Here is a 22,638-nt window from a genome sequence, read left to right on the forward strand (position 1 = left end):
AATTAGATAACGGAGGTTACGTGGTAACATATAGTTACTAAAAATAAAAAATCTTTCACCAGAATTCTACATGATCACTGCGAGATATAGGCTATATTTTAACGGGAGAAAACAGAAAAGCTAAAATCGTGTAATACAGGCGGGTCGTAGGCGGAAAGGATTATATATCTGTGGCTACCTACCACATCGAACTATTTTTAACCGACTTCCAAAAAAGGAGGAGGTTCTCAATTTGACTGTATTTTTTTTTTTTTTTTTATGTATGTTACATCAGAACCTTTGACTGGGTGAGGCGATTTCGACAAATTTTCTTTTAATCGAAAGGTGGTGTGTGCCAATTGGTCCCATTTAAATTTATTTGAGATCTAACAACTACTTTTTGAGCTATATCTAATAATGCGTTTTTACATGACGCGATTTTCGTCGACCTACGTTGTATTATACCGCATAACTTTCTACTGGATGTACCGATTTTGATAATTCTTTTTTTGTTGGAAAGTAGATATCCCAAGTTTAGTACCATGATAAGGAAACCAGGATCTGATGATGGGATCCCAGAGGAATCGAGGGAACTTCTTGAAAATCCGCAATAACTTTTTACTGGGTGTACCGATTTTAATAATTTTTAATTTAATCGAAAGCTGATGTTTGTCATGTGGTCACATATAAATTTTATTGAGATCTGATAACTACTTTTTGAGTAATCTTTGATAACGCGCAGTTACTTAACTATTTTTTCGTCGATCTACGTTGTATCACTCGTCGATGTAATTGAAGTCGGTTTTTTTTCGTTTGCGAGCAAACACAATTATTTGTTAAGTAGTAATAGTAATTTAATGAGGCTGCTACAATATAACTTACCTGATACCATTACCTTTTAACCATTTAACCTTACCGATACCTTTACCTTAAAAATACCTTTACCGTTCATAAGCTCAAACCATTACCGTTACCAAGAAACACGACGTGTTCGTGAAACAGGAAGTACATAGCTCTGAAAAGAGGTGTTTTATGTTCGAGAAACAAGGCGTCTTTAGCTCTGAAAAGAACTATTTGAAAGTAGCACAGCACACCATGCAAGCGGATGCACCAGCAATCACATGCACAGATCTTCAGAGAAGTCTTCAAGCCAACTTGCAAGTGTACTTCATTTATATTTTCACAAAGTATAATCCTCGCCGCCGCCGAGTGAAGTACACGTCAGACGTCTGTTCACCGCGCCGATCGCCGCCGAAAAGAGCGAGCCGCGGGAACGTCTGTCCTATTTATAATCATGGCTGAATCGCTCTGCGCTTTTTTTTTTCGAAATGACGGTTGCTGTTGGCTCTACTGGCCTTTACAGCGTCACCGGTGAGAGGGGCCGGGTACTATAGACACCGGCCGCGAAGGAAGATGTGGGCCCTTGGAGGGCACGGTGGTGACGTTCGTCCTAAGGGTGTCTCCTAGCGAAATTGCACCTCGGCTTAGAACGTCGTCGGAATGGAGGAGGCGCTATGCGGAGCGCTGCGGCGAGCTGTGGACGGTCGATGCGCCTAAGCGTATCCGAGCCGTCCTAACGCGGGGGACCTCGTCTTCGCCGCCGAAGGCGGTGCGTGTGTGTCCTGTGAGTGGATGTGTTACCTAAGAGGAGGGGCGTTGGCTGCGGTTATCCTATCGTCGGGATCTGTCAAGACGTGTTTAGGACGTCTAAGTTTCGTTTGTACGTTTCCTCTACCTACGTAGGAGCAGGCCTCTGCTACAAGAGGGTTGGGGTGTCGGATTGCTCTCTCAAAATACCTTAAAGAAAGTTTTTTGAGATGCTTGGCGATTGAATCGATCCCAAAGTCCTTATCGAGGTCAGTGTTACGTACGTACCACGGTGAGGCCGTGGCCGTGCGTAGGAAGCGGTTCTGCAGATCTTGCAGACGTTGGATGTAGGCGAGGTGGCAGTGGGCGAAGGCTGGACTCGCGCTTTTTCGCGTGGAGACGTTTGAGAATCGATTCAACCTCCTCGACGTTCGTCGGAGGGAGTGGTGCTCTGCGCTACCGCACCTCCGACTTTTAACGATGCGCACGAGTCATCGAGAGCGGCACGCGCGGAAAAAGAGATAGCCACGTGCGAGTAAGGGACACAAGGGTTAAATAATAAACATCTCTGATTGGTGATTAAACTTGTTTTCTATTGGCATAAGTAACTTTTATTTGTAAATACTTTTGTACATATATTTCTATTTTTTATTCGTTAAATATATTCGATCGACACCTTCTGAGAAGACTTTTATTACGACACTACAACAGTCCCTAAATTTCCATATTCACAATTTTATATCAGTAATTAGAGATGGTTGCTAACTTGCTACCAATCGGTTGACTGGACAACAATAACCGTTTAATTTTTACTGTATAAAATTAAGTACGTAGTAGGTATCACGAGAGACATTTCTTTAAATTGTTAATGACATCATCTATTCGGTTTCTAGTATTCTCATAATGATAATAACGATCTAACGTACTTACATAATTTACAGATACTCTAATACGCGTAACAGATACAGGTATCTACAAACTAACTAATCAATCGGTTAAGACCGCAAACTCAAAAACATATTTTGGATAATGTAACAAACAAAAAACTATGTACCTATAGTAAATTATTTTATAGAAGATATATTAAGTGTTTTTAAAATACAACATTATAACTTTAAATAGAGAGTTTTTAAGTTATTCGTATACAGCAACTAAATTTACATTTCTGGTTGTTACAGTACTGACGAGGATGCACGCCAAGCGATGATGCTAGACGGAGGAAAAATCAAGGAAATCCAAGTAAAATTACTTCTGAGCTCGCGCTCAGAAATGCACAAAGTGATTGAAGCTGCGCGACAAAGTGTGCCTTTAATTACTCTCGCTGCACCATCGCCAGTAGCGACACCCGCGCCTACGCCCACTCCAGCGCCACAACCAACTATACCTGTTATACCAACAATTACCCCTTTTGCGACGGCTCTTAGTACCAGCTCACTCGGTTTTGGAATACCAGGGCTGGGTAACCCGCAAGAAATTCCACAACCCGCTGTGATAGAACCCCCAACACCCTTACTCAGTCCGCCATCTAAGTCTCCTGTCGAAGAAGAAAAGGAAGACGAAAGGAAGCGCATTAAGGAAAAGGACAGGCGACGCTCACGAACGCGTTCCAAGTCCAGGGATAGGGATAGAAAGGACCGTAAAAGGGATAGGAGAGACAGGTCCCGTTCGAGGGAGAGGCGGCGAAGGGACAGAAGTCGCAGCCGAGACAGGCGCGACCGTAAAAGAGATCGAAAAGACCGCAGCCGATCACGAGATAGATCACCTTCACGCCGGTCTCGTGACAAACGTAACGATCGGAAATCACCGCTTAACTCTCAAGAACGATCGCTTGATAACGACGCACCACCGCCGCCTCCTTTCAGTGGTGCTAATTCAAATGGCTCCCAAATGCCGATAATGCAATCAAACTTAATGCCTAACGGCCCAGTCGGACAGTTGGACCATGGTTCAAATCGCTTTAGTGATCCTTCTCTTGCAGAGGCTTATAACAAATTGCAAGAGTTGGGGCAGAAAAGGAACCCACAAGCGTTCCAAGGAGAACAGAATGGAGGTCGTTTCCAGGGTGGACGAGGAGGTAACAATATGGCGCGCGGTGGAGGCTCATTTCGTCGCGATGGTCGTCCATCGAGATTTGATGAACAACAGAGAGATTGTTGCGTAGCAATCAGAAATGCTCCAAATCATACAAGCTACGGTGATGTGCGCCGATTCTTTCCATTCATAATCGATAAACATGGTATCAAAATGATAAATGATAACATGGGTCGTCGCACAGGCAATATATTTGTTAGATTTTGCGATCCACGTTCCAAACAACTTGCATTACAGCGTAAGAGCAATGAGTTGAAAGGAGCTCAAGTAGTTGTGGAAGCTTTAGATGACAATGAATATCAATCTGCCGTGGATTCGTTTTTGCCTTATCGCCAAGACAATGACGATGAAGACGCAAGCCTAGTTATAGCTGACGGAGATGATACCGACAAAACTTATAATGTGTTAAAATTAACAGATTTACCTAATTTTGTGAAGGAACACGATATCATGAAAGCGTTCAACGAATTTTCTCTTCTATCGATTCAAATAATTGATTGTCGAATTACTAGAACTAAAATTGCATTTGTTCAATTCGTAAAACAAGATGATGCTAAAATAGCTTTTGAGCGCAAAGATAACTATAACTATATGTTTGGGAGACGACAGGCTACTATAACACCAGTTTCGAATGAAGAATTTGAGATGGCAAAGTTTGCGCAGGATAAATCAGATTTAGTCATCAAAGACAGACCGTCAAATGATACAATGCAAGAAACAGTAGTGCCCAGAGACCCTCGCCAACGACGCCAACAAATGGATAACGGACCCAGTTCAGGCTCTACTCCGATGCAAGGACCGGGCCCGCAACAATTTGTCCCTAACCCTCAGTTTTCTCAAAACTTTGGTGGGACCTTCCAGAATCAGCAATTCGGGGCTTTTCCAGGTGCCGGTAAATTAGAACCGAGAGCGGTCACTCCTAACAACTGGTCTAATCGAATGTCATTCCCGAAACCGCCGGATCAAGGAATGCAGGCGATGCCGAGTTCCATGTCCAAACCTCAAGCGATATCCGTCGATATGGAGGACGAACCACTTGATTGTGTACTCATGAAGGGTTTGCCGCGGGAAGCCACCGACAGGACTATTGTGACCTTCCTAGCCGACACCGGCGCGGTGCCCGCAAGAATACACCTCATGTTAGACGCCAATGGTCTCCCTTCTGGCGATTGCTTCTGCGAATTCAGATCAGCTCAAGAAGCGCGAAAGGCTAGAACTAAACACGGCCAGCTGTTAGATGGATGCCGCGTGACGGTAGATTTAGTCATGCGTAGTGTCGTAGAAGAGGCACTAGAGGGTCCGAAAGTAGAACCTCAACCCGGTATTCTCGGGAACGCTCCCCCGACCTTCATAAACGTGCCTCGCGGAGGTTTCATGGCACGCGGTCAGTTCCGAGGTAGGGGCATGTTTGACAGAGGGGGGTTCGATAGGGGTGGCTTTAGAGGAGGGTTCGATCCGAGTCGTGGGGGATTCAGAGGCCGAGGACCTTGGAGTGACCGCGGGATGCGGGGATTCGATCGCGGGCGGGGGCGGGGCTTCGGAAGAGGTAGGGGCGGCTTCGATAACGTGCCTGCACCGACACGGAATGATGAAGAACAAGATCCCGCATTAGAAAACTTCGGATCTCCTGGATGCGTAGTATCAATGGAGAATGTTCCATTCAGAGCGACGGTCGACGATATTATGTCGTTTTTCAACGAATTCGAACTGACTCAAGACGATATCATCAGGAGGTACAATGAACGTGGGCAGCCTACGGGAGACGCGAGGGTCGCCTTTCGGACGCCCTTTGACGCTCAACGCGCTATTAAAACGCGTAACTTGAACAGTATCTTCGACCGCAGGATCACTCTCACGCTCCTCTAGCGGAGCCAGTCTAGTGTATAAACTTAATTATAATGATACGGACATTTTGTGAGTTTACCCGATGCGGTATATGTAAAATTTATCTAAGAGTAGTGTTAATGTTGCTACTGTTAATTAGCGTAAGACTAAAATAGATATTATGTATTATATAATGTTAATAGTTTAATTAAATAAAACAAGATTTTTGATAATTGAAATCATAGCGTTTTTATTCAAATCAAACACAACCTGATTAATTTACAAGTCGCAGGGAACGGTTCGTGGCTGACCGCAACATATTAACGTAATATTTATTTTGTTTACTGATTATACGTTACAAGTGTATTAAAAATTTTGCAATTAACATACATACACATTTCTTTAATCTTATATAATAGTTCGTAATCTTAAGATAATAATAGGTAGTTGTTAAAGAAAACTTGATATAATTTGTTCTGCTAATCATTATGAGACCAATAAGTAAAACATTGTTACGCTTTATGAACGAAGTTCAACTCTCGTCATAAAGTACTTGTTTTTAGACGCTGAAATTAATAATCCATAAAAAAATCAATGCAAGCTTCGTAACAATATTTTTTATTTCTCAAGTCTTAACGTCTACAATTGCAAGACAAACGCTATACAAAATGAACATCCCTGCGACATGACACCTTTAAGAGAGCATTTTACACTGTTAATGCGCTCAGTCGAGACCGAGATATTGAGCAATATCATTTCAGCACTCAGGTTTAGCTTAGGTCTAGTCCACACTGCAGACGATACAACCGATCTTTGCGATAAATGGCAAAAAACCCTATTAAATAATCAAAATACAAGTAAAATGTAAACGGAATTTGTTCGACTAGTTCTGAGATGGACTTCTTGCCTGCAGAGCGTGAGGATGACTCAAACAACACGGAGACATCATTACAATATCAACAAAATTAACCACTAAAACGCCTTATTTTATTAATTTTAATAATTAAAATACAGAATATGGAAAAGAGTAAGAGAATAATTTTTAAAAACAGTTTAATAGTATAAGTGGCTAATTTCGTAGTTAACCTTATACAATTAATGACCATCAATATATAAATTTAATAAAATGCTCATACAACAACATTTGAAAAAGTTCAATATCGAGTGCTTCGAAAACTGGAATAATTAAGTAATAAAGTATACATACAATATTAGAACATCTTAGAACAAATGCCGACCGAAATTTAATCTAGCAATACTGGCCAGTAAATGGCACATACAATTATAGTTTTGGAATGTCTAAAAGTGATGTCAAATAACATGACACTATAGATCATTAGTTCTAGACTAAGACTCTAGGTGTCATATTGATTGATTAATTGATTCAGCCTGTAACATCCCACAACTGGGCCTCTAGGCCTCTCATAGACCTCTTTCTCCACAAAGGAGAATATAGGTGTCATATTAGCTGACCAGAAATTTAGATTAAATTTCGGAACAGAATATATAAAACATAATAAAATAAATAATAATATCATTTAACCAATACTGTTTATGAAATTAATGTGATGTTATGATTATTTTGCTTTCGTTGAACTTTTTAACTCCATTTGGTAGGTCACTTTGGATACATTCATAAATAATAAAATATAATGGAAGTAGAGAAAATTTACAGCATTCTGTAACAGAAGAATAGTGGTCCAGATATTTAGGAATCGAAAACCAAAGATATTTTGTCATACATGTCGTATTTTCCATATCTAAAAAAAACTGTTTATACTAAATAATAGGTAAGAACATTAATTATTTTAAGTCATATATTGAATTAACATTCTCAAGTCGCATAGTTAAGTAGACTCCATAATATGAAAATGGAGTTGAAATATCTATGTATATTAAAAAAAAAAAATTACATTTGAAACATTAGTTTTTGCCGAAAAATCACAAATCTTGGTGTTGATTAACAAGGTATAGTTCGCGTCATGTAAAAAGAACGCTGAAAGAAACTGGAGGGGGTGCGTTTGCGCATGGGTATACTCGCGCACAAAAGTACTACTGTTTTATTTTTTAATTAGGCTTTCACTTGCGGCTTCGTATAATGGTTATTGGTAGGTAAATTAAAAAATACTATAAATACCAGTGCGAATAATTCGGACTGAATGAGTATAGTAATTATCACTTTACAAAATCACAATTTTTTTTAAACAAAAGCAATAACAAATTTTTTAGTTATTGAAATGTCGTATTCAAATATATTAATTATCTGTACTCTCGATATTCGTATCTTAATAGTTTTTATGTGTTTAAAATGATAAATTCATATTTGTTTTTTAGTGAAATAAACAGTAAATGGAGTTTTACAAGTGTCCGTATGCTAATGTGTTGTGAAAGTGAGTGATAAATGCAGAAAAAACGTGAATTACGATTAACAGTGGTTTGTTTACCAAATAAGACTGTTCCAAAAAATGGACAGTACGAAAAAGTTTTTTCAAGAGGTGGCAACACTTTAAAAGGCCTTTGCGCATTTTGACAGCCAGCGTCTTTTTAAATGACGCGAATTATATATTGTAAATAATTTTTCTCACTTCTCTATGTAAAACTATTTCGTAATTTAAAACTTTTGTGCGCAATAGTATTTTGAGTCGACGTCGAACTATCCAACCAATAGCACACCGGCATGCGACACGTGATAAACACCGCCCGCCCGCTACCCCATACCACCAAATAGACCGATAAATCGCTTCTGCGCAGCTTCAAGACCAGCGTTCTTTTTACATGACGCGAACTATACATGCGTTTGGAATTAAACGGTTTGGGAACGAATCGTTTTTAAATAAAGGAACCAGGCTTAAATGGTACTGACAAGGCATTTAGAATAGAAACACAATATAAGTATTGTTATAGACATGACATTGTAGTAGTCGAGAGTCAATAGCGCGTTTTATTTATTTATTTATTATTGAAAAAAAAAGACATTTAAATAAATAACTTCTGTTCACTAACATACCTACATCCATTCCACACAAGTATAATTAAAAAATAAAATACTGAAAACCAATTAAAAGAAAATAAGACAACTTTATTTAAATATCAAATTTCAAATTTATAAGATTTATTAATATACATTTATAAAACTAAAACATATCAAATGAGGTATGATAGCACAAGTTTGAACTTTGACAGAACACAATTGACAAACTGACAAGCACAAGTTTGAACAGTTACTTTACATAATAAATATTTAAATACATTAAATGTATTCGAGACTCAGTATCTCTTTGTATGAAGTATATAATGGTTAAAAATATATTGTATAGTTTCATCAACACCTATTTATATTTTATTAAAAAAAAAAATGGAATAGTTCAGAAAATAGTACAACGATTATTACATGTAAAAGCATATTATATAAATAATTTACCATCGAGTAGACAAAGAATTCTATACATCTATCTACGGGGCTTTGTAAACACCTAGCTAAAGAGATATTCAAGAGAATTACCACCATGGCGTACGTTACGTCGCCGAATTATCGGAAGTAACTAAATAACAACCTCGGGAAGTCCCGTAGCATCAAGTGTTCATAGTGATTGAGAAAGTTTAAAAACTTATATTCAGAAAATCATTTAATGAAAGAAACATTTTTTTTTTTTATTATTTCTTTGATAGGTTTAAATGTTTAGGGATTTTTGTCTGAACTTAAAATTTTGAGTAAGTATAAAAAGTAAAAAATTCAGTTTAAAAAAATATTTATAAATGCCAAGTTTCGCCCTTAAATGTATAATTGGAATTAATCTTAGCCCTTTAGAATGTCTATGCTCAACATTTACTACCTATCTAAATACAGGTAAATAGCCGGTAAGCTTCAGGAATTTATTGTTACGATAGAAAACGACGTTTACATTTACGCGCCAGAAAATCACAGATTACACAAAAGTTTAGTGATCTGTATTCGAAAAAGTTTCTATAACTTTATTATTCAGTGTTATTTCTGTAAAGTATTTTAAAAAAAAGTTTTTTTTTTTAAGGAGTTATTAAATATATTAATTCTTTTTTTTTTAATGATGCTTAAATGTAAACATTGTCTTTGAAAAAGTATATGAATACGAGAGTCTAAAATCCAACTATGTGGTCCCAGCACGAAGATAGTTATACAAAGATCCGTTACTATGCTATTTACAAATATGTATAAATATAATCTTACAATAATCAACACATAACACTCTATATACACGTAATGAGTGTACCATAATATTAATTTATTTTGACATTTTATCATATACAATTTTTTTTAGTGATACATCTAATCATGCGTTCGGGTACAATATTTATTTATATTACAAGTGTCAATTTATGTTTTTTTTTTTTTGCTGTAAAATGGTATTCTGCATGACCTAATCATACAGAAAAAAAGTTCGCAACATATAGTTTCTTGTTGTCTAATTTTGTATCTTCAGTAGTGTTAAAAATTTTAGTAACCTTTAAGGGACATTTCATATTTATCAATGTGGAACAAACAAAAATTTTCTTTAAATATTTTTGCCAATTAACTCAGTTGTTCTATTTGTTTCCTAAATTCTTTTCGTATTATGGAGTATTATGGAATATATCGCTGATCGATTGCTCATATTTCGCTTTACAACCGGCGCCAAACACAATCAGATAAAAGGAATGAACATTTTTCTTCAATGTTTGCTCACCACAGGCCAGCACTTGTAAATAAATAATTGTAAAATTTTTATATATCTGAAAAGCGTCATAATATCAACAATGCCAATTCCACTCTGATAAATATGGAGAACCTAAGGACCTGTTTCATCTGTTGCTGATAAAATTTATCAAGGACAAAACTTACTGATTGTAACTATCAGCAGGAGGTAAAGCAGCCCTTTTGATTCACAAGTTGCAACAAATATCCGACAAAGACAAGAAATACATCATAAACTGTTATCCGTTGGATACAACATATATAACTTTTGGGTATATCAGACAGCTTTATCAGCTGGTAAAACAGGCCCTAAGACATTTTACACCTATTACAGAACACTTTTATTATTACTTCTCAATACAACTGTTTATTACACTATACACATGCTTAAATATTCTTATGTTTAATTCAATTTAATTTAGTTATAACTTCAACACGGCTTTCATAGTCATATTTGGTATTTTTTGTATACGACATACAAGATTAAGATAAAAGAATTTCCTGCTATCTTAGGAATATTGAAATATTTTTATTAAATCCAACTTTTTTCTCATTGAAGCCATGAGTATCATTAAGAAATATTTTAATAAAAATATCATTAAATTCAATGAAAGACACTCACAGACATTAAATACGCTTACAAGTATATAATACGTCTAAAAATAGCAGACATTACCCGAGATCCAGCTAAGCGTTGTCCATTAGACTTGCAATTTTCTTGCATGTTTTATTTATGTGTGTCTGAAATAAATTATATAAAAAAATCAATAAAAAAACTTACACACTCTACCATGTGTATTTGACACACATCACATCATCACTTCAGCCTATGGCAGTCCACTGCTGGACATAGGCCTCCCCAAGTTCGCGCCAGACATCCCGGTTTTCCGCAAACCTCATCCAGCCTACACCGGCAATCTTACGTAGATCGTCGGTCCAACGGGCCGGAGGACGTCCCACACTGCGTTTGCCAAGACGCGGTCTCCACGCCAGGACCGGTCTACTCCAACGACCAACGGTCCTGCGACACAGATGACCAGCCCACTGCCACTTCAACTTGCTAATTCTGTGGGCTATGTCGGTTACTTTCGTTCTCTCGCGGATAGTCTCATTTCTAATCCAATCTTTGAGAGAAACCCCAAGCATAACCCGTTCCATTGCACGTTGAGCGACTTTAAACTTGTGGACCAGTCCCTTCGTCAGTGTCCACGTCTCGGTTCCATATGTTAACCCAGGCAGGACGCATTGCTCGAAGACTTTTGTCTTCAAGCATTGCGGAATCTTCGAAGTGATTCATGTATTTGACACACATGCATAGTTTATTGTTATAGAAGTATAGTCTTTGATAAAAGAACCTTAATAATGTTCAAACTTATAATGTACATTAATTATGATCACATTTCGACCTCTAGTGCCAATAAGTGCTTTATATTTACTCACTTTTTATTATTAGCACGCGACGGAGAACTATGATTGGAGTGGTTCGGACTATCACTAAGATCAGAGCTTGAACTTCTTATGTCACCTTCCATCTGTAATGTAAAGAATGTTTTTATATTATATACCATTTTTATACATTTGCACACTCATGCTCACTCTCTCTAGCTCCGTTCGCCTCACCCGATCACACTTTTCGTAACGCTCTCGTCACTCATTCACCAGCTTACTCTCTAAGTCAAGAGTGTGTATAGAAGTTTTACGTGAATAATGACTTTAATATAACTTAAATTAAAAGTAATCTCACACACCTGTCCAGCCTTAATAGTCTTATAAGCTATTTGTAGGATGAGAACCGTCCACAGAATATGAAGAACCAATAGCAAACAAAGTAGCGCGTTGAATATATAGTAGGCTGGGAACATTGGTAGTAGCATTGGTGCCCGGATAGAAGTACTGCAAAAGAATAACACACAAGAATTTTTTCTGTATTTATATCAGACAACTATATACTCTTAGTACTTAAAACACTCATTACTACCAAAAACTTGCAAAATATTTTTACTGTTTTACTTTACTGAAACAATTAAACGTTCCAACTTACCTCCAAATAATGTAGAATGGGAATATGCCCACTCTAGTACTGATCCAGGCCACGATCAGGCCCAGGAACAGAGTGTCGCAAGTCTTCTGATAACGCGCGTACTTAGTGGCTTTCACAGCCTGGAAATATCATCAATCATACATTAACATTATGTTAATTAAAATATTACAATGAAGTTATACAATTTGTCCCTTGCTTGAATGAGCTAATCTTAGGATTTTTGTGGCCAAATAAAAAATAACTTTTTGCTTTGTTTTTTTCTTTGGCTCATTTTTCACTCTTTTTTTTATATTCAACCTTCTTATGATTCGACAAAAGGGAGAAAGTTTCGTTGAATCTCATATTTTTGGGTAAGTAATTGGCAATAAAATTTTTGTTTAACATACAGAAACGAGATATGCTTTCAAAAACAAAGTTAATTTACAGAAACGGTTGCCAATAATAACTATTATTAACACTGTCTGAATTTCTGTTTATCTAACAGTATGGACCGAGGATTTTGGATTCGTAGTTCCTAGTTCGAAGTTTAGTTCAGTAATGATTTTGTGTCCAGAGAACATTCAGACTTCTTATGAAAACCAGTTGAAAGATTCTCTGTTTAGGAACACTCTTCGAAGAACCTTGGATAAACGTTTTGGAAGGTAAGGTAAATTCATCAAAACTATATCACTGGTGATTACAGGCAAGTAATGTCGCCTTGTTATATTACAAGGGTGGCAAGCACGCGTAATGTCACTGTCTTATAAACGTATGCATGAACCTATCCTGTTCTGGCTACCTTACTAACTAAAGAAACATTATTATTTAGCTGTGATCTTGTGTGAGGTTGAGTAACTTCCCTAATTAGGCTGCTCCAAATTATGAGCGAGATATTCCTTGCTGAACTAAATTATGAGCGAGGTATTTCTTGCTGTATTTTTTTTTTGCTAAATTTTTTTTCTAGTTAGGAATTTGTCCCAGAAGGACCTTGTAGTTGTGTTATTTTTTTAATATATAGACTAGCGCTTGACTGTGATCTCACCTGATGGTAAGTGAAGATGCAGCCTAAGATAGTGCGCGCTTGCCTAGAAGATGCCTATTCACTTTTGATTTGATACCCAAGTTATAATTAGTTGGAAAAACGGAAGCCGGAAGGGCATTCCAAATTTTTTCGGTGTGTATTAAGAAAGAAGAAGCAAAGCGCTTAGTGCGAGATCGTTTCGTTTGGATATAATTCAGACTTTTACTGAAAAATACATGATATATCGAGTTTTTTTTTTTGTTTGTTTTTGTTTTCATGTTCCCAACTTTCTGTAAAAAAAACTTAGAAAAAGACAAAAGACAAATGATTTTAAAAGTTGGACAAATCTTTTAAACCTTCAATCTTAATCTTGGCAGGCCTATAAAGTATAAAGTTAAGAATTAGGCTAATGAAACGCAAGACTTGCCTCAACAAATATATCTGCGCAGTCATGCAGAAGTAGTACGAGGGTGCCAATGCGGTGCAGGTTGCACACCCAGCTGAAGCATATGAGCGCGATGGTGGCGATGTGATGCACGAACATCTGCCAAAAGTCCTTGCGCCGCACGTCCCAGAACTGGGATATCGTCAGCGACCAGTAGAAAGCTGACGATATCATATAGTACCACCAGACGTCGTTGGTTACACCCTGAAATTGATTATTTTTTTATACGACTGATGATACACACCTGATGGTAAGCGGTTACCATAGCCTATAGACGCTTGCAACAGCAAAAGCATCGCAAGCGCTTTGCCGACCTTATCCCCGACTCTCCCCATAATCTCTGGTCACCTCACTCACCACTGGAACTCAACACTACTTGAAAGCAGTATTATTTAGCTGTGGTCTTCTGTAAGTTTGAGGTACTTCCCCAGACAGGCTGATCCAGATTTTTTCCAGGATATCCTGCTGTGCCCTACCTAATTCTAATATACATAATGATTGTATGGTTATTCGAATCGGATTTTTTTTAAATCGGAGCCAAGACAAAACTAATGGAAAACTCCGGTTGGTTAAATGGTAAATGGGCAAAACGACTAAACTACAAGTCAAATCCTAATTGGCTTGAATTTTGTATATAAATTACTATAAAATTATAAATAACTCACCTGATGAGGATATCCAATATAGCACTGGTCGATATCCCACAACCAATCCTTATCCCAGAGGATGTAAATCCCGAATATAAAGTTGATCATGTAGAAGGTGAACTTGAACGAATTTTCGCAGAACTTGACGAGGGTCGAAGGTTTGTCCTGGAGGCGACGGAGGCGAAACCACCTCTCCACTTCCCTTTCCGACATATCCAATTGTTTTGCTAGAGCCCATAGTTGCTGAAAGGAGAAAAAGTTATTGTTGATTAATTTGATTTTTGAGTTTAGTTACCCCAGAGGTTGATTTCTTGAAGTATTTATAAATAAAAATAAATCATTGAAATGTATGTTTCTACGCGCATAACTTCTAAACGACTGACCCATAATATAATTTTTTTTTTTTATCGGTTATTGCTTAGATTAGGTTTACAATTTACATGAAAGAAAATTAAAAAATATTTATATCCATTTTTTATGAAGATATCTCTGCTAATTTATAAACTTAGTGTATTTGTAAAAATAAGCGTTGAGCATCATAAAATCTATACAAATATATAAAATTGAAGTGTATTTTTGTAATATTAAAATAACCGCTTTTTACTAAATGCGAAAAAAAAGAAAAACATTTTTTACAATTTCTGTCTGTCTGTCTGTTTGTTCCGGCTAATCTCTGAAACAGCTAGGCCGATTTTGATGAGATTTTCACTGGCAGATAGCTGATGTAGTAAGGAGTAACTTAGCTTAAGTTCTATTTTAGAAAATTATTTATTGTATAACTCTGCGAACTGAACTAACTTTTTTGTTAAATTCCACGCGGACGAAGTCGCGAGCACAGCTAGTTTTAAATAAAAGATTAAGTTGGCATTGACACTTTGACCTTGCTTAAATCGAAATGTCGCAGCCTCGATCTCTATTCAATACTTTAGTAATGATTATTTATAGGCATATTGTAAACATACTTTCTTGCTGTTTCAGCCGTTACAAAAATAGATGATAATTATTGATTTACAGCCGTTTTTAATAAGTAATCTACCTCTGATTTATAAGCGATAGATTTTTGACATGTTATGACTATACCTATATTTATTATCTATATTTATTTATTAGATTTATGACCTTACGTCAAAATTATATCTCTAGTAAGCATGTCCAGAGATAGAATACTGAAACGGGCCGTCAAGCGACAACATATGTATGTAACTATTAGATAGATAAATCTATATATTACACTGTAGGAGGTTCTCACGGAATAAATTAAGAAAATTTCAGAAAACCTCACGATAATTTCGCAATACAGGACAGTCTGTTGAGTTAGGTAGGTAGTTAAATCAATAAACACCTCAAATTCTACGATCCTCATTACGTTTTACTCCTGTATCGGGGGGGGGGGGGGCCAGAAACACGCACAATACACAAGCACAAACGTCGAGACTATGGCAAACATGTATATGACCAATACAAATGTTTGGCATGTGCAAGAATCGAACCCAACCGAACACCAACAACCAGTGCAGTGACAGTTGAGCTAATACGTCGTAATGAGTGGGTATATTATTAATTTATTTATCGACTTCAAAAGGGAGAAAGCTCTCAATTCGACTATCTTTTTTATGAGTGTTATCTCAGAACTTTCTACACAATCTGATTTAGATACACAATCTGCCTTTAACTTTTTTTGAACTACCTTGGGATAGTTATATTATGTCCGTGTAACATAGCTCTTCCTCTTTTTAACCGATTTCAAGAAAGGAAGATGTTCCCAATTCGACTGTATTTTTTATATTTTATCTCATAACTGTTTACAGGGTGTACCGATTTTGATGTATCTTTCTTTCCTATTTAAATTTAATCGTGATCTGCCGAGTACTTTTTGTGTTATTTCTAATAATGCGTATTTACTTGACTACCGTTTCGTCTACAAACGTATCACTTGCCGATGCAATTGAAGTCGGTTTTTGTTTCGTTTGCAAGACCACAATAAAAGTACATACTTAGAAGAGCATATTTTAATAACAGGCATTTAAACTTGAACTTGTAAATAAGAACATTGTCAAAGGAAGTTGTGTGACGATAAGCTGTAATATCCATTATTACTAGGTATTACTAGTCTACAAAATTATACTAGGCTACAAGAGTAATTTTCCCTAAGGTTAATGATACTATATCATACTTTTAAAACACTTCGAATTAAATTTAATTTGCCATTTAATTTTAATTATTTAGCTGAAAACAATAATTAATGTTTACAAATAATATGATACAAACTATATTTGTATCTGGCGGGTGACAAGGGTCAAGGGTACACAATGTGTGACAGCTATACATACTACTACTGAGATGCCTTTCCAATACATATACCTATATTTAAATAACTTATAACGCAGTATTTTTACGCTAAGTCCTATATCCAAAGGTTGAAAGTAAGACTTCAAGCGAAAAGAATGCCTTTGTACATGTTTCTTTAATTGTAATATTTCTCGTTTTCTTTTTTGTAACGTAAATTTAAAAAATAATAAATAATTACTGAGGTAGGGCACAGTAGGAAATATCCTACTTAAAATATGGAGCAGCCCGACTGGGGACGTACCTCGACCTTACAGAAGATAACAGCTAAATAAGCAGTTTTCAAGCAGTGTTGTGTTTCTACATAATTGTAAGCGATTACTGTAGGCTATGGACGCCAGCAACACAAGTAGCGTCGCAGACCTGTTGCCGGTTATTTATTACGCTTCAGCCTGTACTATCCCACTACTATAGGCCTCTTTCCCCATGTAGAAGGATCAGAGCTTAATCCACCACGCTGCTCCGATGCGGATTGGCGGATATATTCCCTACTATGAGTAACGATCGCTATCAGGTGTACATGATAACAACCGGGACCGACGGCTTAACGTGCTCTCCGAGGCACGGTGAGGAAACCCACAAGGACTGCACAAACACCCCGACCACGGCAGGTTATTTATTATTTAGCTGTGATCTTCTGTACAGGTGAGGTACTTCCCCGGTCAGGTTGCTCCAGATTTAAAGCAAGCTATTTTTCGCCGAGCTCAACCTCAATACCAAACCAATTGTTTAGACGTATTTCACGTATAAACACTAAACGAATCGAGAGTTCGTGATAACTCGAAGTCATAAATGATTTAATTTAAAAGGTTCACATGCAGTTATTATCTTCATTGATTCATCTCACACAATTACAAATACTAGTGGTAGTGGTAAAATGGTGGTAGTGAAAAGAAAAAAAAGAACCTTTTTAAAAAAATTCAATTTGACTGCAGACTTTGACAATCAACAAAAAAGTATAATATGCGTGTGTGTGTCAAATACATTGTACTGTGAAATGTTTTTTTTTTATCGATTTATTATATTTTTATTCATAATTTAAAAAAAAGTAGTAATATTCTACTCTCCTTCTCTGTATAAACTATACCTAAGTGTACGAAATTTCATACTCCTCCGTCCGCGCAATTTTCGTAAAAATGGGTACATAGTTTTTGCTTTACGTATTAATTTAAAGATTACCAAACCAAATATAACAGGTAATTACAGGTTAACACTGTGGTGTTAAATACTAGTTGTATAAAAAAACATATCAATAACTGAAGAATTGACACTTGTACTTATTGTCATTATTCTTACCTACGTTAGTTATTATTTTAATATACTAGAATAAATAAATACTTAAAAAAAATATATAAAACCATCCATAAAATTTTATACCCAACCCATAAATTCCCAAACTTATCAACATACTTTCCTCATTTTTACGGTAATTAGCTATAAAATTATAAAGAAACATTTAAAATACGAGTCGTTAAAAACTAAATTCGCTTTCGAATCACCTAAGCTTGTATTAAAACAATGCTTTATCGGTGAGAACGACAATTGTTAATGATACAAGGCTGTCCACATTTCGTTTCAACATTATCATTTATTCGCTAAATTTTCACAGTAATATTAAGATTCTACCAAATTAAATACATATAATACTAATGTAACGGATCTCTGTCTGTACATATGAGAAAAAATATTATTGGGATCTTTATCAACGTACATAGCACCCAAAACAATGATTGTTAGAATTTTTGTCTGTTTTTCTGTGTGTTTGTGCACGCTAATCTCAGAACCGGGTTATCAAATTTAGATGTGGTTTTCACTAATATATTGTGATAAGCTTCACTTAACATTTAATTTTTATTTCATTTCAATCGGTTCATAAATAAAAAAGTTATGTCAATTTAAAGAATCACATTTAAATACCAAAAACGTGGACGAAGTCGTGGGCACAGCTAGTATTAGTACTAAATTTGCCAAATTACATCATAAACGCTAGTTCATAGTGTGTAACAAAACATGTTATAAAGCAAAGTAATTTTGTATGTTTTATACCTCATGATAACATGTTACAAACATATGCAACAATGTTTTATAATTTTGAATAGGAGTCACGAAAACTAAACATGCGATTTTTACTTATGGCGTCGCTGATATATTGAAGTAACTTCTTTACGCACTCTTGACTTGGCGAGTAAGCTGGTGAATGCGTGAGGAGAGCGTTACGAAAAGTGTGATCGTGCGAGACGAACGGAAGTTGACAGGGAGATATAATTTAGTGAAGATAGAAAGAAAACGAGTTACGTTTCGTAAGTTTCACTTCAGTCGTGTGGTCTAAAACACCCGTCTTTATATAAGATAATAATAATAATATAGTAACAATACTCTTTATTGTACACCATTAAAAGAAACAACAAAAGAAACATAAAATGAAAGATGTACAAAGGCGGTCTTATCGCTGAAAGAGCGATCCCAGGCGCTTCCAGACAACCTTTGGGTATAGGACACGAAATAATAACTGCAGTTAGAAAGTAAACAAATAATTGGTGTACGAATTATAATATTTGAATAAAGTACAAATAGATAATATATAATAATAAACATACATAATACTTACATATATAAAATACAGCTTCAGCCTGTAATATCCCACTACTGGGCATAGGCCTCTTTCCCCGTGTAGGAGAAGGATCACAGCTTAATCCACCACGCTGCGCCAATACGGGTTGGCGGATATATTCCCTACTATGAGTAACGATCGCTATCAGGTGTACATGATAACAACCGGGGCCGACGGCTTAACGTGCTCTCCGAGGCACGGTGGGGAGACCCACAAGGACTGCACAAACACGGCAAACACCTGTATGGCCAATACAAATGTTTGTCGTGTACGGGGATCGAACCCACAACCGCCAGTGCAACAGGTACAATCCATGGCTGTAACCGTTGCGCCAACGCTGCGTCAATATAAAATACATACATATCTAAATACATAATAAATATATATTATATCATACAAAGACGATATAGGCGATCATGACGTGTTTAGTGACGCATAGTGTAGTTTAAGGTATTTTTTGAAGAAGAGAGATTGAGCTTGTCTATTAAGAAGAGGGAGATAATTCCAAAGTTGGACAGCTTTAACAGGGAATTAGAGTAATAGGAAATTGTATGAGACGTAGTATGAAGGATTAAATTGGTGTCAGATCGAAGGGAACGATCACATTTAGCTAACAATTATTATATCGATAACATTTACCTTACAACCTTTTTAATAACACATATATATCTCCGCAGTCCTCTGCAGGACATAAGCCTGCAAAACTTCGTGCCAAAAATGGCGTGAACTCATGTGTGTTGCCCATAGTCACCACGCTGGGCAGGCGGGTTGGTGACCGCAGGGCTGGCTTTGTCGCACCGGAGACGCTGCTGCCCGTCTTCGGACTATGTATTTCAAAGCCAGCAGTTGGATTGTTATCCCGCCATCGGTCCGCTTTTTAAGTTCCAAGGTGGTAGTGGAACTAAATAATAAATATTTAGTAGAAGCTAAATACATTGAACCTTGAACTAAACCGGATCGTAAAATAACACCTAACAATATTTCACGCTACACGTCGGAAATTGAATCATTTTATTTTATGGTCATGGAGGGCAAATAAGTCGGTACAAAAAAGTCGTTACCGTAAACGAACAACAGACAATAGTTTTCAGTGTTCAATTGTTCTACATTTTAATATTTCACCTTCAAATAACTTGTGTTGTGTTATTAAAAAAGGCTATCGTCTAAAACACTACCAAATTTGTTTTATTTTTTGTTATGTTCGTTATTTGCAGGACAAGGTTCGTTGAGAAGTAAATAAAAGATAATCGATATATTTACGGGAAAAAAAATGGCGGTATGAAGTAATATATTCTGCTTAATTTAAGTTTAAAGAGATTTATTTCTCTCAAGAACAATACAAGTTCACTTAAAATGTGTACAAAAGATATGCTTTTTAACCGACTTCAAAAAAAGGAGGAGGTTACTCAATTCGACCGTATATATTTTTTTAACCGACTTCCAAAAAAGGAGGAGGTTCTCAATTCGACTGTATATATTTTTTTTTTTTTTATGTATGTTACATCAGAACTTTTGACCGGGTTGACCGATTTCAACAAATTTTGTTTTAATCGAAAGGTGGTGTGTGCCAATTGGTCCCATTTAAATTTATTTGAGATCTAACAACTACTTTTCGAGTTATATCTAGTAATGCGTTTTTACTTGACGCGATTTTCGTCGACCTACGTTGTATTATACCGCATAACTTTCTACTGGATGTACCGATTTTGATAATTCTTTTTTTGTTGGAAAGGGGATATCCCTAGTTTGGTACCGTGATAAGGAAACTAGGATCTGATGATGGGATCCCAGAGAAATCGAGGGAAACTCTCGAAAATCCGTAATAACTTTTTACTGGGTGTACCGATTATGATGATTTTTAATTTAATCGAAAGCTGATGTTTATCATATGGTCACATATAAATTTTATCGAGATCTGATAACTAATTTTTGAGTAATCTTTGATAACGCGTAGTTGCTTGACTATTTTTTCGTCGATCTACGTTGTATTACTTGTCGATGTAATTGAAGTCGGTTTTTTTTCGTTTGCGAGCAAACACAATTATTTTTTTTTTTTTTTTTATGTATGTTCGGAGATAACTTCTTCGTTTATGAACCGATTTTGATAATTCTTTTTTTGTTGGAAAGGAGATATTCATAGTTTGGTACCATGATAAGGAAACCAGGATCTGATGATGGGATCCCAGAGAAATCGAGGGAAACTTTCAAAAATCGTAAGGGTGACTAGTAAATTTAATCATGTTTTCATTAAGTACTATGAAGCACTACTATTTAATAAAGGTCTGGAGTCGATCTGATGATGGAGAAGAAAGATAGTCGAGGGAAATCTTCAACAATTTATAGCAATTACCTGCTTTTTGAACTTAATTCGTTTGTATTGATGAGAACTTTCCACCTGTATGAGTTATAAGTGCCATTATAGTCTGATGATGGAGACAAAAGATAGTCGAGGGAACTCTTTAACGATTTATATCAATTACCTGCTGTTTGAACTTAATTCGTTTCTATTGATGAGAACTTTGCATATATATGAGTTATAAGTACCATTTCAGTCTGATAATGGAGACGAAAGATAGTCGAGGGAACTCTTCAACGACTTATAGCAATTACCTGCTGTTTGAACTTAATTCGTTTCTATTGATGAGAACTTTGCATATATATGAGTTATAAGTACCATTTCAGTCTGATGATGGAGACGAAAGATAGTCGAGGGAACTCTTTAACAATTTATAGCAATTACCTGCTTTTTGAACTTAATTCGTTTCTATTGATGAGAACTTTGCAACCGTATGAGTTATAAGTGCCATTACAGTCTGATGATGGAGACAAAAGTTAGTCGAGGGAACTCTTTAACGATTTATAGCAATTACCTGCTGTTTGAACTTAATTCGTTTCTATTGATGAGAACTTTGCATATATATGAGTTATAAGTACCATTTCAATCTGATGATGAAGACGAAAGATAGTCGAGGGAACTCTTCAACGACTTATAGCAATTACCTGCTATTTGAACTTAATTCGTTTCTATTGATGAGAATTTTGCACCTATATGAGTTGCAAGTGCCATTACAGTCTGATGATGGAGACGAAAGATAGTCGAGGGAACTTTTCAACGATATATAGCAATTACCTGCTGTCTGGTCATCTGTGTCGCAGGACCAGGTTTGATGATGGAGCCTATCAACACTCGAGAGAATTTCTCAACAATTTACAGCAGTTACCTTTTGCTGTTTGACGACCGCTTTGATATAATGTTGCATCTGCCGTGTCGGCGGCGCCTAAACACCGACGGTCGCGGGTTCTATTCTAGCTCGGAGTGGATATTTATGTTTATATAAATATTTATTTTTGGTCTAGTT

At 36.4% G+C, this 22,638-nt stretch overlaps 2 protein-coding genes across 2 annotated transcripts in view; one reads left to right on the top strand and one right to left on the bottom strand.

Annotated features, from left to right (window-relative positions):
• Positions 1-5,720, top strand: part of LOC123663344 (RNA-binding protein 12) — a 30,940-nt gene extending 25,220 nt beyond the window's left edge. Inside the window, exon 3 of the mRNA XM_045598034.1 lies at positions 2,745-5,720. Coding sequence (XP_045453990.1) covers positions 2,745-5,523 — 2,779 coding nt within the window. The 3' untranslated portion in view covers positions 5,524-5,720. The remainder of the gene's footprint in view (positions 1-2,744) is intronic.
• A 5,076-nt stretch (positions 5,721-10,796) lies between these two features.
• Positions 10,797-22,638, bottom strand: part of LOC123663540 (ceramide synthase 6-like) — a 31,866-nt gene continuing 20,024 nt past the window's right edge. Inside the window, exons 3-8 of the mRNA XM_045598217.1 lie at positions 14,341-14,565; positions 13,658-13,879; positions 12,231-12,349; positions 11,938-12,082; positions 11,630-11,721; positions 10,797-10,930 (exon numbers count right to left, since the gene is read on the bottom strand). Coding sequence (XP_045454173.1) covers positions 10,921-10,930; positions 11,630-11,721; positions 11,938-12,082; positions 12,231-12,349; positions 13,658-13,879; positions 14,341-14,565 — 813 coding nt within the window. The 3' untranslated portion in view covers positions 10,797-10,920. The remainder of the gene's footprint in view (positions 10,931-11,629; positions 11,722-11,937; positions 12,083-12,230; positions 12,350-13,657; positions 13,880-14,340; positions 14,566-22,638) is intronic.

The sequence above is a fragment of the Melitaea cinxia genome, chromosome 20 (genome assembly GCF_905220565.1).
Source record: "Melitaea cinxia chromosome 20, ilMelCinx1.1, whole genome shotgun sequence".
Taxonomy (NCBI): domain Eukaryota; kingdom Metazoa; phylum Arthropoda; class Insecta; order Lepidoptera; family Nymphalidae; genus Melitaea; species Melitaea cinxia.